Source organism: Mobula hypostoma, chromosome 1, assembly GCF_963921235.1.
Source record: "Mobula hypostoma chromosome 1, sMobHyp1.1, whole genome shotgun sequence".
Classification (NCBI taxonomy): Eukaryota; Metazoa; Chordata; class Chondrichthyes; order Myliobatiformes; family Myliobatidae; genus Mobula; species Mobula hypostoma.
The window spans coordinates 202608378-202624539 of NC_086097.1; the positions used below are offsets into that span (position 1 = coordinate 202608378).

The 16162-nt window shown below is 37.1% G+C and overlaps 1 protein-coding gene across 5 annotated transcripts in view; it reads left to right on the forward strand.

The window, feature by feature from the left end:
• mapre2 (microtubule-associated protein, RP/EB family, member 2) overlaps positions 1-16162 on the forward strand; it is a 72729-nt gene that overhangs the window by 51283 nt on the left and 5284 nt on the right. For all 5 annotated transcript variants that reach the window (XM_063063212.1, XM_063063203.1, XM_063063196.1 and 2 more), the window contains exons 3-6: positions 6929-7074; positions 8867-9074; positions 13518-13657; positions 15927-16079. In XM_063063212.1, coding sequence (XP_062919282.1) covers positions 6929-7074; positions 8867-9074; positions 13518-13657; positions 15927-16079 — 647 coding nt within the window. The remainder of the gene's footprint in view (positions 1-6928; positions 7075-8866; positions 9075-13517; positions 13658-15926; positions 16080-16162) is intronic.

A 16162-nucleotide genomic window follows, 5' to 3' on the forward strand; every position in this document is an offset into this window, starting at 1 on the left:
TCGCAGCAGCAACTCATGCAATACATAATCTTGCAGAGGAAAAAAAAATAAATAAACAAGTAAATCAATTGTATATATTGAATAGATTTTTTGAAAAACGTGCAAAAACATATACTGTGTCTAAAAAAAAAAGTGAGGTAGTGTCCAAAGATTCAATGTCCATTTAGGAATCGGATGGCAGAGGGGAAGAAGCTGTTCCTGAATCGCTGAGTGTGTGCCTTCAGGCTTCTGTATCTTCTACCTGATGGTAACAGTGAGAAAAGGGCATGCCCTGGGTGCTGGAGGTCCTTAATAATAGACGCTGCCTTTCTGAGACACCGCTCCCTAAGAATGTCCTGGGTACTTTGTAGGCTTGTACCCAAGATAGAGCTGGCTAGATTTACAACCTTCTGCAGCTTCTCTTGGTCCTGTGTAGTAGCCCCTCCATACCAGACAGTGATGCAGCCTGTTAGAATGCTCTCCACGGTATATCTATAGAAGTTTTTGAGTGTATTTGTTGACATACCAAATCTCTTCAAACTCCTAATAAAATATAGCTGCTGACATGCCTTCTTTATAACTTTTTCGATATGTTGGGACCAGGTTTGATCCTCAGAGATCTTGACACCCAGGAACTTGAAACTGCTCACTCTCTTCACTTTTGATCCCTCTGTGAGGATTGGTATGTGTTCCTTCATCTTACCCTTCCTGAAGTCCTCAATCAGCTCTTTCGTGTTACTGACGTTGAGTGCCAGGTTGTTGCCGCGGCACCATTCCACTAGTTGGCATATCTCACTCCTGTATGCCCTCTCGTCACCACCTGAGATTCTACTAACAATGGTTGTATCGTCAGCAAATTTATAGATGATATTTGAGCTGTGCCTAGCCACACAGTCATGGGTATATAGAGAATCGAGCAGTGGGCTAAGCACACCCTCCTGAGGTGCGCCAGTGTTGATCATCAGTGAGGAGGAGATGTTATCACCAATCCGCACAGATTGTGGTCTTCCAGTTAGGAAGTCGAGGATCCAGTTGCAGAGGGAGGTACAGAAGGCCAGGTTCTGCAACTTCTCAATCAGGATTGTGGGAATGATGGTATTAAATGCTGAGCTACATGAACAGCATCCTGACATAGGTGTTTGTGTTGTCCAGGTGGTCTAAAGCCGTGAAGCGATCTTCCCTTAACAAAACTACACTGATTTTTATCATATAGTTCCAAGTCTTCCTGAAATTTCATCCTTAATAAACTCTGAAATCTTTCCTCCCTTAAACAGGGTGTTTCCAGTCACAGTTGCCAGTAAAAGCTGCTTCCTTTCTTCCAAGCAGTATTAATGAATGCAGTCTTTTGTTCGAGCTTCTTTCAGATTATAAACTGTGGCGAATATTTGGTTGTGCAGATGTGTTATTCAAAGTTCATATGGTGTGTATATTACCATATACTACCTTAAGATTCATTTTCTTTCAGGCATTTACAGCTTATTCTAAAATGCACAAACTGTTGTATACTCTGTACACTAAGATCTGATTCATTCTCAACTATAAAACTTCACCTGAAGTCAGACTCCACCAGGGGTCAAGAATGCTTTGCCAAAAGCCCCATGTTCATCTTACAGAATTAACTGGTCAAACCACCTGTCACTTAAATCTGGTGTGCTACAAATCCATTTTATTCCTATTAATAGAAATAGCCCAAACCTTTAGTTTTAAATTTTGAATAAGTTTGTTTGGGATTCCAGAGTTAAGGAGTTATATGAATATACCAGGCATTAATTCAATCAAGAGCTAGTCGTCTTCTACCCTTACAGATTCCTTTAAGGTAGGAAGATTACTGCAGTCTTTTTACGAAGCTTCCATTTCGCTCATTCTCAAAAAGAATTAGAATCTTACTGAATGCTCTTCGTATAGACCTATCTCTTTACTCAATTTTGATACTAAAGTTTTATCTAAAGTGTTGGCTTGCAGACTTGAAAATATTATATCTTCTATAGTTTCGGATGAACAGACAGGATTTATTCAAAATCGATATTCCCATTTTAATGTTATGTTAAATGTTATGTACTCTCCTTCTAAGGAAATATCGGAATGTGTGATATCTTTGGATGCAGAGAAGGCTTTTGACAGAGTTGAATGGAACTATCTATTTACATCCTTAGAAAAATTTAATTTTGGACCTAATTTTATTCATTGGATTAAATTACTTTATCTATCTCCCTCTGCTTGGGTTCTTACTAATTTTCAGAAATCTAAACCTTTTAAACTCCAACATAGAACCAGACAAGGTTGCCCTTTGAGCCCTCTGCTTTTTGGTTTAGTATTAGAACCCTTAGCAATTGCTTTTCGAGAGTCCAAGGAGATTACTGGTATTTTAAGGAGAGGTACTATGCATAAAGTGTTGCTCTACGCTGATGACTTAACGCTTTTTATATCTGATGTTACAACCTCCTTACCATTTGTGTTCCATTTACTAATTTTAGTCAGTTGTTAGGATATAAATTAAATCTACAGAAGAGTGAACTGTTTCCTTTAAACAATTTAATACCAACTGATATTAACCTTCCTTTTAAAATTTTAAGAAAACAATTTGCGTATTTAGGAGTAACAATTACAAAGATTTATTTAAGGAAATTTCTTTTAAGTTTATATTTTAAAAAAGCACTTTCTAATTGGTCGCTTCTCTCTTTATCACTGATTGGCTGAATCAATTCTATTAAAATGAGTATCTTACCTAAATTTATATACCTTTTTCAAGCTGTGCCTGTTTTTATTCCTAAATCTTAGGATTCTTAAGATCTTAATACGAATTTTAAGATTTTAATTTTATTTACTTGTATCCTTATTTTGTATTTGTATTCATGCAATTTTCTAATATCATAAAAAATAATGAAAAATAAAGAGCTGGTCTTCAGTTCATGTAAACTGTAATCAATGCTCTTTACAGAGTATAGGTAACTGCTCATGAAGTACAGTTTGTAAGCTGAAGTGACTGACATTTTCTCATATGCATCAGCCAAACATGAGGCAGTGGGTGTATGTTAATTGGCTTATGTCAAACCAGGCAGCACTATCTTTATTATTTAGCATTACTGTGACAGAGAGCTTGGAAGCTTCCAGATAATACTTGACTATCACCTCGCACATTAATCATATTTACTCTATCAGTAATTGGGATATTAGTGTACTCTGAAGAGTTCACCCTCACATTAATTTTGGGTGTCTGGGTTCTGTCCTCCAAAGCTTTTAGATTATGCATATGAATTACTTCGTTCCAGCAAAAGCAATTGGACTTTCAGCTGTCTTGACAGTTTACAGCTTACTCCCATTGTAAACAAAAAATGAAGCTCAATGAAACCATTTGTCAGACTCAAGATTTTGAAGGAAACAGTGTTGTCACCTGTTTTACCTTTGTTCTTAAGAGTTTTAAAACAAAGCAATGTACTTTGAGTTCAGGGGAACTACTGAGAGGGTCACCAAGAGAATGTCTGTTTGTTATGATGAATAAGGACCATTTATATCATCCAATTTCAAAGTCTCTCCAGTGACTCAATTCAGTCATAACAGCAACCATATTACCAATATCAAATGAAAAACTTCTCAGTTGCCTAATTTATCAAGATAAAATCATGGATAAAATTCTATGTTCAGGAACCTTTGTATATTGTACTGGTGTTACTCTTTCGCTAGCTGCTGGCATGTTTGAGAAATATTAAACTTCTAATACATATAAGTGAATATTTATTTCTCCCTATCAGAACCAGATGATTATTTCCAGTAATCCTCTTGTATTCTCTTGTAGGATGAATATGCGATGTATCACTGATTGAAATTAGAAGATTAGCATACTTTTTTTTTGGGTGGGGGGGTACCTCAGTAATTGTATATCTTTCATTTGTCTCTATCTAAGAGTGGAAGCAATACTATGTGCATCTGGGACAATTTCCAATTTCTCTTTTTGTTGATCATTAATACAGCCTTCAGTGTAAGAATATAGTTGCTCTGATACATATTTTCTTGGTTATCCTAAAAAAAAAGGTAGTAATAATCCATCTTTTCAGTTTTGGTGCAGGTTGACTTCCTAATTAAGATGTTTCTTCTGATTTGGTTAGTGGGCTTGTATATTTGATTGATTCCATAAACTATTGTCACATTGCTTTGATGTAAAGATCCAAATCCAACAGAACACTGAAGGGATTGCAGCTAATCCTAGAAAAGGTAAAACCTTACGATTATAGGAGCAGAATTGGGCAATTCAGCCCATTGAGTCTCCTCCGCCATTTCACCATGGCTGATTTATTATCCCTCTCAACCCATTTGCCTGCCTTCTCTCTATATCCTTACGAATCAAGAGCCTATCGACCTCCACTTTAAATATACCCAATGACTTGGCTGAATCTGGCTAAAAGAATTCCTCCTCTTCCTTGTTATAAAGGGATGTCCTTGTATTCTGAGGTTGTGCTTTCTGGCCCTAGACTTACCCACTATAACAAACATCCTCTGCATGAACATGCAGCCAACCATAAAAGGCCCCCTTTATTCTTACACTTTGCCTCTTGCCAGTTCACTAATCTTCTATCCATGCTAATGTATTTCCTGTAATACCATGGCTCTTATTTTGGCTAATGTGTGGCACCCTGTCAAAGGCCTTCTGAAAATCCAAGTAAACAACATCCACTGACTATATCCTGCTTGTTATTTCATCAAAGAATTCCAACAGATTTGTTAGACATGCGTTTCCCTTAAGGAAACCATGCTGTCTTTGACCAATTTTTCATGTGCTTCCAAGTACCATGAAACTTCATCCATAATGATGGACTCCAATGGCTTCCCAATCACTGAAATCAGGTTAAGGAGTATATAATTTCTTTTCTTTTGCCTCTCTCCCTTAAAGAGTGGAGTGAAATTTGCAATTTTCCAGTCCTCTGGAAGCATTCCAGAATCTAGTGATTCTTGAAAGATCACTCTTGAAAGACCTCCACAATCTCTTCAGCTACCTCTTTTACAACCCTGCGGTGAAGTTCATCTGTTCCAGTTGGCTTATTTACCTTTAAGTCTTTCTGCTTCCCAAGCACCTTCTCCTATGTAATGGCAGCTACACACACTTCAGCCTCCTGACTCTCGAATTTCTGGGATACTGCTGGTGTCTTCCATTGAAGACTGTAGCAAAATATTCATTGGGTTCATGTATCATTTCTTTGCACCCCATTACTACCCATCCAGTGTCACTCTTCAGCAGTCCGATATCCACTCTTGCCTCTTTTACTCTTCATGTATCTGAAAAAACTTTTGGTATCCTTTCCTTATCAGTTAGCTTATTTAATCATTTTTCCCCTTAATGCTTTCTTAGCTGCCTTCTGTTCATTTTAAAACTCTACCCAATCCTCTCACTTCCCATGGGTTTTTGCTCTATTATGTGCCCTCTTTTTTGCTTTATTTTATCGTTGACTTGCCTTCCACGGTTTGCTCATCCACCTTTAGGATATTACTACTACTTTGGGTTGAATCTATCCTGTACTTTTCAAATGGCTACCAAAAACTCCAGCCACTGCTGTTCTGCCACCAGTCCTGCTTGTGTCCCTTTCTAATCAACTTTGCCCAGCTCCTCGCTGTAATTCCTTTTATTCCATTATAATACTGATACATCTAACTTTATCTTCTCCCTCTCAAACTGCAGGGTGAATTCTATCATATTATGATCACAGCCTCCCAAGGGTCCTTTACTTTAAGTTCTCTAATCAAATCTAGTTCATTATGCAACACCCAATCCAGAATTGCCTTTCCCCTAGTGGCCTCAACCACAAACGACCCTTAAAAAACCATCTTGTTGGCATTCTACAAATTCCTTCTCTTGGGATTGAGCACCAACCTGATTTTCCTTATCTACCTGCATATCGAAATCCCCAAGACTATTGTAACATTGTCCAATTTACATGCTTTTTTAAAAGAAATTCTCCTGTTGTAATTTGTACCTGACAACTGTTCGGAGGTCTGTATATAACTCCCATCAGGGTCTTTTTACCTTTGCAGATTTTTAACTGTACCCACAATGGTTCTACAGCTTCAAGTCCTCTCTCACATCTTTGTAAGGATTTGATTTCATTTCTTTACCAATAGTCACACCACCCACTCTGCCTACTTGCCTGTCATTTCAGTACAATGTGTTTTCTTGAATGTTAAACTCTCAACTATGATCTTCTTTTAGTTACAACTTAGTGAGGCCCATAACGTCACAATTGCCAATTTTTAGTTTGCTACAAGATCTTCCTTATTTTGTATACTGAGTGCATTCAAATATAACACCTTCAGTCCTGTATTCATCATCCTTTTCAATTTTGCCTCCATGTTACCAGAAGTTAAATTCTTGTCCCTTTCTAGACTGTCCTTTTATTTATTCTGGAGACTTTCGTAGCCTCTCCTGTACTCTTTCCCTTTTACTTTATCCTCAGTTTTCCAAACTGTTGAACCCACCCCACTACAATTTAGTTTAGACTCACTGCAGCCCATCCCACTGACAGCAATTTTGCCCTATCATCTTCCTGACAGTCTCACTACACCCTGCATTGATTTGTATATCAACTGCCCCATTCTCTGCGCTATCACTCTAGTTCCCAACCCTGCCCATGATCTTTGTAGTTTATACAGAAAGTATAAATTTTAAATGCATGGGGTTTGTTTGGTTGCAATATGCCCGACTGAACGACCAATATTTAAAATAATTGCAATATATAAATATCAAATGAGTAGCACGGTGAAAAAGTAACATCATGAAGGGAAGAGGCAGAGAACTCATCTAAAAATTTCCTTTAGTTGCAGGGTTGTACAATTTTGATGTAGTTCTGAGAATATTATTTTCTCTAGTCTCTGCCACAGACCAGAGAAATGTTAGAGGCAAAGTATTTATTTTTGCCTTTAGTCCAAGTGACCTTAAATAGCATCATGAACTTTTTTTTTCCAGGTGCAGCGTACTGCCAGTTCATGGATATGTTGTTCTCTGGTTGTATTAGTTTGAAAAAAGTAAAATTCCAAGCAAAATTGGAGCACGAGTATATTCACAACTTCAAACTTCTACAAGGTGCTTTTAAAAGAATGAATGTAGATAAAGTAAGTATTAATTTGAAATTGTATCAGTTATAATTAGTTTTTTTTATTGCTGTGGCAAATCTTGTATGGCATTGATCTGAGACACTGTTGCATTGGTGACATGTTGATCTAACTTAATTGATGGGGTGTCTACCTCCACTGAAAATATTTATAGAGTAGTTTATAATTGATTGTCAATTGAATTTAAAGTGAGGATACGAAGGTCCATGTCAAAGCCTCGGCAATCCCCTCACTTCTCTAAGTATGCTGATATATATGCCTTCAGGGGCAATATTTATCTTATCTCCTTTTACCCTTTTTGTATATTGTAGAAACATTTTTTGTATTTTTTGCCAGCTAACACTCAAAGGATGTTCTTAAGTATATTTTTTCTTTTAAATCGATTCTTATTGTGGAATATAGCCCTAGTTCTTTGAATGCTCTTTCTTTTTTCTGGAAGCAAATGAAATATTTAGTGTAAATTGGACCTTCGGTTGTAAATATTCTTTTTCTACATTGCATACACACAGGCACATACATAAAATGTTTTTTTTTACCAGATGTCAGTGATGAGTGGTGGTCTGCAGGGATCTGTTATGGAACCCCTGCTCTTTGATTTTTATAAATTAATTGAATGAGAACTGGAAAGGTAGGTTAGTAAGTTTGCAGATGGCACAAAAATTGGTGGCGTTGTGGATAGTGTAGAAGGTTGTCATAGATATGATGCAGAGCTAGGCTGAGAGGAGGCAGATGGAGTTCAGTCTGGAAAATTGTGGAGTGATTCACTTTGGAAGGTTGAATTTGAAGGCAGAAGTCAGATAATTCTTTCTTTCCAGTGTGGAAGAACAGAGTGACCTTGGAGTCCATATCCATAGATCCCTCAAAGTTGCGGCCAAGTTTTTGGGATGGTTAAGAAGGCATTGGTGTGTTGTCCTTCCTGAGTTGGGGAATTGAGTTCAAGAGCCGTGAGGTGCTGTCTTGTTGCAGCTCTATGGAACCCTGATTAGACCACACTTGGAATATTGTGTTCAGTTCTGGTCGCCTCATTATAGGAGCAATGCAGAAGTTTTAGTGAGCGTGCAGAGGAGATTTACCAGGATGCTGCCTGAATTAGAGAGCATGTCTTTTGAGGATTATCTCTTTGGCGCGAAGAAGGGTGAGAGGTATCTTGATAGAGGTATACAAGATGATAAAAGTCAAAATAGAGTGGACATCCAGGGACAATTTTTCCACAGGGCAGAAATGAAGGGGACGTACTTTTAAGGTTATTGGAGTAAGGTATAGGGGAGATGTCAGAGGTAGATTTTTTAAAAACATACAGAGTGGTAGATGCATGAAACACACTTCCAGAAATGATGGTAAAGGCAACTGCATTAAGGGACATTAAAGAGCATACAGGTGAAAGGAACATAGAGGGTTATGAAGAGTTAGATTGATGTTAGATTAGGGTGAAATGATTGGCACAACATTGTGGAGTGACAGGCCTATACTGTTCTGCCGTATGCAGGAGGAACAATAAATTTATCAGGCTTGATAATCCCATTGTGTAAGAGTTCCATGTGGCATCTCCCTAGATAAATTGCTTTAATTTTTAAAGTAAACTAGTTAGGAAAAAAATGCTTAATACAAGCTTATGTTCTACTGTCCCATTTGTGAAGTGATGGTGTTTTCTTTATTGTATAATTATATTATTCTAATTTTGAATATCCTCTGGAGGTGTGTTGTCAGGAACTATGACTTCGCCCATTTCTGAATCAGTTCACTTAGTTCTTGTGTCATTGAATAAAATTGTTCATTTATTTTTTTTTGTCAGGTTATTCCAGTAGAGCGATTGGTTAAAGGTCGCTTTCAGGACAACTTGGAATTTATCCAGTGGTTCAAGAAGTTCTTTGATGCAAACTATGATGGTAAAGAGTATGATCCAGTACTTGCTCGACAAGGTCAAGATGCTATTCCTCCACCCAATCCTGGTGAACAAATTTTTAATTTGCCAAAGAAAGCAGCAAGTTCACCAAGTGCAGGTAATAGTATTATTTTGTTTGTGTTCTGTCATTTCTAGACTTGCTGATATTCTGTCAACTCTGCATATTTTGCCTTTCAGACAGTTAATTTATCATTTAACTTCAGTGTTTTTTTTAAATTTGGAGCCTTTTTGTTTGCAATCGTATTTGTTTTCTTTGGTTATGTCCCAAGTCTTCATAATTGGTACCTCCAGTTCATCAACCTTGTGATAACTCTGTTATATCATCCTCAAACAATGAATCTATTTCCACAGATGTACTGGATGCAATCTCTGTCTTTCTGCTGTCACAAGCATGTTCCTTTATTCTCCAGTTTCTTAACATCTGGATGAATCAAATTACCTGTAATTCAGTATTCTTAAAACTGATGTAACTTGTTTGATTCTTAGCAAAAGTTAAAAATACCACCAGTACCATTCCATCAATTTTCTTGATATCCTCTTCATTGTGAGACAAGTAGCGAGTAAAATCTTTTTGATTGTGAGCCGCATTTCAAAGTTTCAGAAGAATTGAAGTCTCTGATATTCCGCTTTTGGCTTTTCTTGCTATTCAACATCAGGATTGAAACAATCATCTGTGCCGTAACCACCTAAGAGGTTGATTGTTTAGACCATAAGATATAAGAGGAGAATTATGCCATTTGGCCCATCGAGGCTGTTCCACCATTTCATAAGGGCTGATCCATTTCCCTCAGCCCAAATCTACTGTCTTCTCCCTGTATCTCCTCATGCCCTGACTAATCAAGAATCTATCAACCACTGTCATAAATGTACCCAATGACTTGCCCTCCACAGCTGCCTGAAGCAACGAATTCCACAGATTCTCCACTCCCTGCCTCAAGAAATTCCTCTTCATCTCCGTTCATAATGGGCATCCCTCTATTCTGAGGCTATGTCCTGTAGTCTTAAACTCCCCCAACATAGGAAACATCCTCTTCACATCCACTCTATCGAGACCTTTCAACATTCGATAGGTTTCAATGAAATCCCTCATTCTTCTGAATTCTAGTGAGTACAGGCCCATAGCATCAAACACTCTTCATATGAAAACTCTATCAATACCGGAATAATTTTCGTGAACCTCCTTTGAACCCTGTCCAATGTCAGCACATCCTTTCTTAGATAAGCAACTCATAACTGGTCACAATACTCCAAGTGAGACCTTACCATTGCCTTATAAAGCCTGAACATTTTTTTCATGCTTTATGTTCTCCTCCCCCTGAAGTGAATGTTTGACTTATTTTAAGTGTATACTTGGATATTGTACACTTGGATTTCCAGAAGGCATTCGATAAGGTGCTGCATAAGAGATTTATAAATAAGATACAGATGCATGGAGTTGGAGGAAGTGGATTGGTTAACCAATAGAAGGCAGAGATTTGGTATAAATGGATGTTTCTCTGGTTGGCAGTCAGTGGTGAGTGGGGTGCCGCTGGGATTGGTGCTGGGCCCGCAGCTGTTTATCATTTACATTGATGATTTGCAAGTGGGGACTAAATGTAGCGTAGCAAAATTTGCTGATGACACTAAACTGAGTGGAAAAGCAAATTGTGCAGAGGATGTGGAGAGTCTGCAGGGCGATATAGATAAGTTAAGTGAGTGGGCCAAGGTCTGGCAGATGGAATACAATGTTGGTAAATGTGAGATCATCCACTTTGGAAGGAATAATAGAAGAGCAGATTATTATTTAAATTGTGAAAGATTGCAGCATGCTGTTGTGCAGAGGGACTTGGGAGTGCTTGTTCATGAATTGCAAAAAGTTGGCTTGCAGGTACAACAGGTTATTAAGAAGGCAAATGGAATGTTGGCCTTCATTGCTAGAGGGATTGAATTCAAGAGCAGGAAGGTCATGCTGCAACTATACAGGGTACTGGTGAGGCCGCACCTAGAGTACTGTGTGCAGTTCTGGTCTCCATACTTGAAGGATATACTGGCTTTGGAGGCAGTGCAGAGGAGGTTCACCAGGTTGATTCCAGGGATGAAGGGGTTAACCTATGAGGAGAGTTTGAGTCGTCTGGGACTATACTCTCTGGAATTCAGTACAATGAGAGGGGATCTTATAGAAACATACAAAATTTTGAAAGGGATAGATAAGATAGAAGTAGCAAAGTTGTTTCCATTGGTAGGTGAGACTAGAACTAGGGGACATTGCCTCAAGATTCAAGGGAGAAGATTTAGGATGGAGATGAGGAGAAGCTGTTTTTCCCAGAGAGTAGTGAATCTGGAATTCTCTGCCCAGGGAGGCAGTTGAGTCTTCTTCTCTAAATATATTTAAGGTACAGGTAGGTAGATTTTTACATAGGGGAATTAAGGGTTATGGGGAAAGGGCAGGTAGATGGAGCTGAGTTTACGGACAGATCAGTCATGATCTTATTGAATGGCCGGGTAAGCTCGATGGGCCGGATGGCCTACTCCTGCTCCTATTTCTTATGTTCTTGTGTTTATTATGTGCCTCCCAGTACCCAAAAGTCACATCCTTAACAATCGACTCCAACATCTTCTCAACTACTGAGGTCAGCCTAAACAGTCTATGATTTCCTTTTTACTGCCTCTCTCCATTCTTGAATAGTAGAGTGACTTTGCAATTTTCCAGTTCACCGGAACCATGCCGGAATCCATTGTTTCTTGAAAGATCATTAATAATGCCTGCACAGTGTCTTCAGCCACCTCCTTCAAATCCCTGGGGTGTAGACTATCTGGTCCAGGTGACCTATCTACCGTCAGACTTTTCAGTTTCCCAAGCACCTTCTCCCTAATAATAGCAACTTTACTCGCTTCTGCCCCTGATGCTTGAACTTCCGGGATGCTGCTCGTGTCTTCTACAGTGAAGACTGACGCAGACTGTTCAGTGCTTTTGTTTTTTTGTTTTGTTCTTTTTTTCCAATCCTTTTATCAGTTTAGAAGTAAAACAATTAATACTTTGGATCAACTGACATTAGAATATTCATTGACTTGCCATTAATTAGCTTTACTGGTATGCTTGTTAGATTCTTGGTGGCATTGCATCAAGACTATAACAATTTTTCAATGTTGAAATTAGCTATAGAATATCCCATACTGCTGATATAAGAAATTCTTTGAATGTGAAAGATCAATATTTGTGATAAGTTGATGTGAATAATTAGTGCATGACAAAATCTTATAGTATTTCTTTAACTAGAATGGCAAGAAGCATGATTCTCAATTTGCTTATTGTCTTACAATATTGCCTGCAAATCTTGAGGTGTATTTCATGAGGGTTATGAGTTTTGAATGCAGAAAATTGGTAATTGAAATGGACTTCAAAAATAAACAAGAGGAATATTGTGGCAAAAATTGTTTTCCAGATTCAAATTAGTTCATTTGTTGATAGGATATGGATCAGCACTCATACTCTTTTAATAAAAAAAACAATTTACAGTTTGATAGAATTGTGCTAAATCTTGTTTTCTGAGAGTTACTTTTATGCATTTTATTGTAGAATAGGAATGATAAATTTCTAACTTTTTTTTACTTGCCCTTAAATCAATTGAATGTTTGATTTCTTTATCGCATCTTCCCTTTCTCTTTTAATCGTTGGCCTCAGTTTGCTTCCCCATAGTTTTTAACAATGTCAATTTTACATGATACTTTAAAAAGTTGTATAGATTTGTGATCTATGTCAGTATGATTTGAATGAAAGGTTTTATAGTGTGGAATTATTTGAAAGGAATATGTAGCCTAAGAATTTACTGATCCCACATTGTCTATTAAAATATGACTTCAAGGGAAGTGCATTTATTAAATTCCATTTACCATTAAATGTCGTCTGCTCATATGAAATTAATACTTAATTAAACACTCTGGGCAGGTCATGAAAATTATTTTTCCCCAAGCTGAGTCTTTGACAATTGAGAAAATTTGATTAATTTAGTTCTTGGACACAAAGAGTTGTGTTGGAAATTATCCCTTTCACCACCCCCTACCCACACTGACTACAAACATTTTAACTAGTACTTCATTGAAGGAATAATGTTGATTCAGAAACACTAATTTTTTGTATTTATTATTATAGCTAAATTCTATTGAACATTTCCCACTAAATTCTATTAAATATTTTCCATTATTGTAACTGTAAACTTTGAATGCCTTCTCACGTGACTAGGTGGTATTGGAACACCTTCCATGCAAGGTTTTAACTTTAAATTTGTTACCCAGGGAGTAATGTGGGGATTGGGGAATGATCATTCATGGGATATTAAAACCTGCAAGGATTATCCCAGATGATCTTGATTGTACAAATCGTAAAATTAAGGAACTCTGCTCAAAAAAATTTAAGTTTACTGTCAAGTCAGTAAAGCATTGAAATAGTTGTTTTGTAATGCAGATTTTATTGATCATACAACCCTGCATGAAAGTGTGATATGTATCAGAATTTACAGTAATTCAAGTTGTTCATGTGGTTCACTTTCTGCCCTAATGATAGGTGCTGCTGCTCCAAAAAGCACTCCATCTCCTAAATCAGTGTCAACACCAACTAGGCCAACTTCAGCTCAAGCTAGAAAGGCACCAGGAACAAAAAGTGTTAGTGATGCAGAATCACATATTGCACAATTGAATGAGCAGGTACGTGGTAGTGAGTCTAAATTTTCCAGTAATTAAAATATATTCACAAATGATAAACATAATCAGAGGTGCAGTTGAAGTGAAATCCAGATGAACATATCACTAAGTATAATCATCAAATATATCTACTTTTACCCCTCTATCTCCTGGATTATTTTCAGGCAACCTTTTTTTTAATCACTGGGGACTTTGCCCCTGCTATTGATGGATCATTAAGTTTGTCACCACATGAGCAAGTTTGGGATTGAACATCACTTTCATCATTTGCTGACACCCCACCACGATCCTTCTTTATTCAGAAGCAGAATTGTTTTTATTTATAATAGAAATCAGATTATGGCACAATTCTTTGTGCACATACTATAGTTGATGCTTAAATTGGGACATTCAATACCATGTCACATTGATAAATGTACTAAAAAATAAAGATCGATATCTTAAATTATTCATTACCTATTTCTTTAAGTTTAACAGCATTAATTTTTATCACTAGATCCAATTTGGATCTTTGAAAGTATTTTGTAATACCTGTAAAGAGGTAAGATAGACTAATGTATTGCTGTATTTCCCATATTATTTATAATTGAAATAAAATAGGTATTCGCTCGCATGATGAAATCTTAATATAAGCTATAAGCAAGTTAAAGTTATATTTGACTCATTTGTATTTTGTTCCTTATTAGTATTGACATAGGACTTTCAAACAACACATTTATCAATAAACTTGAATAAAATGTTGAGAACTTTCGCTAAATTCTTTCCCTTCAAATTGGCTTTGTTGATTTTTATTTGAAAAGGAAAGATCGGGACATAATTTAGATCAGGGGTTCCCATTCTGTGGTCCACGGACCCCTTGCTTAATGATATTGGTCCATGGCATAAAAAAGGTTGGGAACCTTTGATTTAGGTATTATCCAAAAAAGGACGAGCCCACTGAGTTGCTGTTTTATGTTTAACAGCTGGAAGGCATACCAGTGTCTGAATTTTTTTTTCACATTCCAGACATTTATGGAGGAAAACCTTGGTATCTTAGCTGGGTCACTGATCATCTAATTACACTCAAATCCATGTTGAGATGGTCATAATAACATTCAATTGATCTGGACAGATGTCAGGAGGTTGTTTCCTAACCCACAGTAGTTTAAGATATCCAGTTACATTATTGTTATTCTTTAGCTCCCATTGGTGGCGATCTAAATTTAGCTGGAGAGTGATTGGGAATATCAGCGTTGCATCCATTTATTTGAGGCTTGGCCTTAATCTCAGGTCTGCATGCATAAAGTGTAGCATAATTGACCAGATAGATGTCAGTCACACCTCTGTACTGGGTAATCTTTCAAAATTTGTGATCAATTTTTTATTTTTTATTTTCAATTCATAATCACAGTGACAGTGTAGAAGCACGACTGAAGATGATTTATACTGTGCAATTCTGAGGTGATTCACAGTATCCAAAATACTGTCATGCAGAACACTTTCTCATTAGAAAATAAAATATAACAATGTCTTGTTGTGTACCATAATGTTAACTCTATCATAATGTTCTTCCCCAGTACTTCCATAGCAGCTAGCTTAATGCTATTTCAGTGCCAGCTACTTGGATTCAATTTCACTGCTGTCTGCAAGGAGTGTGTGTGTTCCTTCCGTGAATGCGTGAGTTTCCTCTGGGTGCTCTGAATTTCTCCCACATTCCAAAGATGTATGGGTTAGTAGGTTAACTGGTCATATGGGTTTAATTTGGTGGCATGGGTTTGTTCAGCCAGAAGGTCCTATTGCCATGCTGCATCTCTAAATTTAAAAAAATCTGGGTTAAATTGGAAGTATGGTGAGCTTGGAGTGGATTGTGATGCACTACAATGTGTAACCAGCTGATCCTGGTGTTTTCAAGGCCAAAATACATTGTGTTGCTTTTGTATTTCAAATGTCTATGGAGAAAAATGAAGTGAACTGAAACTAGTTAGATTGCTCTTAAACTAGATCCAGTATGAATTTAATTGACTAGCTGCTGTGTTGAAACTTTTGTGATGACGAGACGTTTCACTTTTTTCCGTGTATTCTGTAGGTAATTAACAGAATGCAACTTCCTTTAATCAGATTATCAGAATGTATTCAGAGGAGAAAAAGAAGTTTTTGCTCTTCTGAATACATTCTAGCATTGAAATTCCAAAATTTTGATCAAAAAAGTTTCTGCAAGTCAAAAAAAATTGTGCTTCTGTTTTTGTTTTGATCAATGTTGCTTCAATTGATTTATTTTTTCAACTGTGAACAGGTGAGTTCATTAAAACTCGCACTTGAAGGAGTTGAAAAGGAGAGGGACTTCTACTTTGGGAAACTGAGAGAAATTGAACTCATATGCCAAGAACATGGACAGGAGAATATTGACCTTGTTCAGCAACTCATGGATGTCCTATATGCCACTGATGTATGTAGAATTTTACTACTTACTTGGGGGTAAAATTTAACTGCTGTATTCAGTGATAGATATGTATATTTATTTTTGAACTG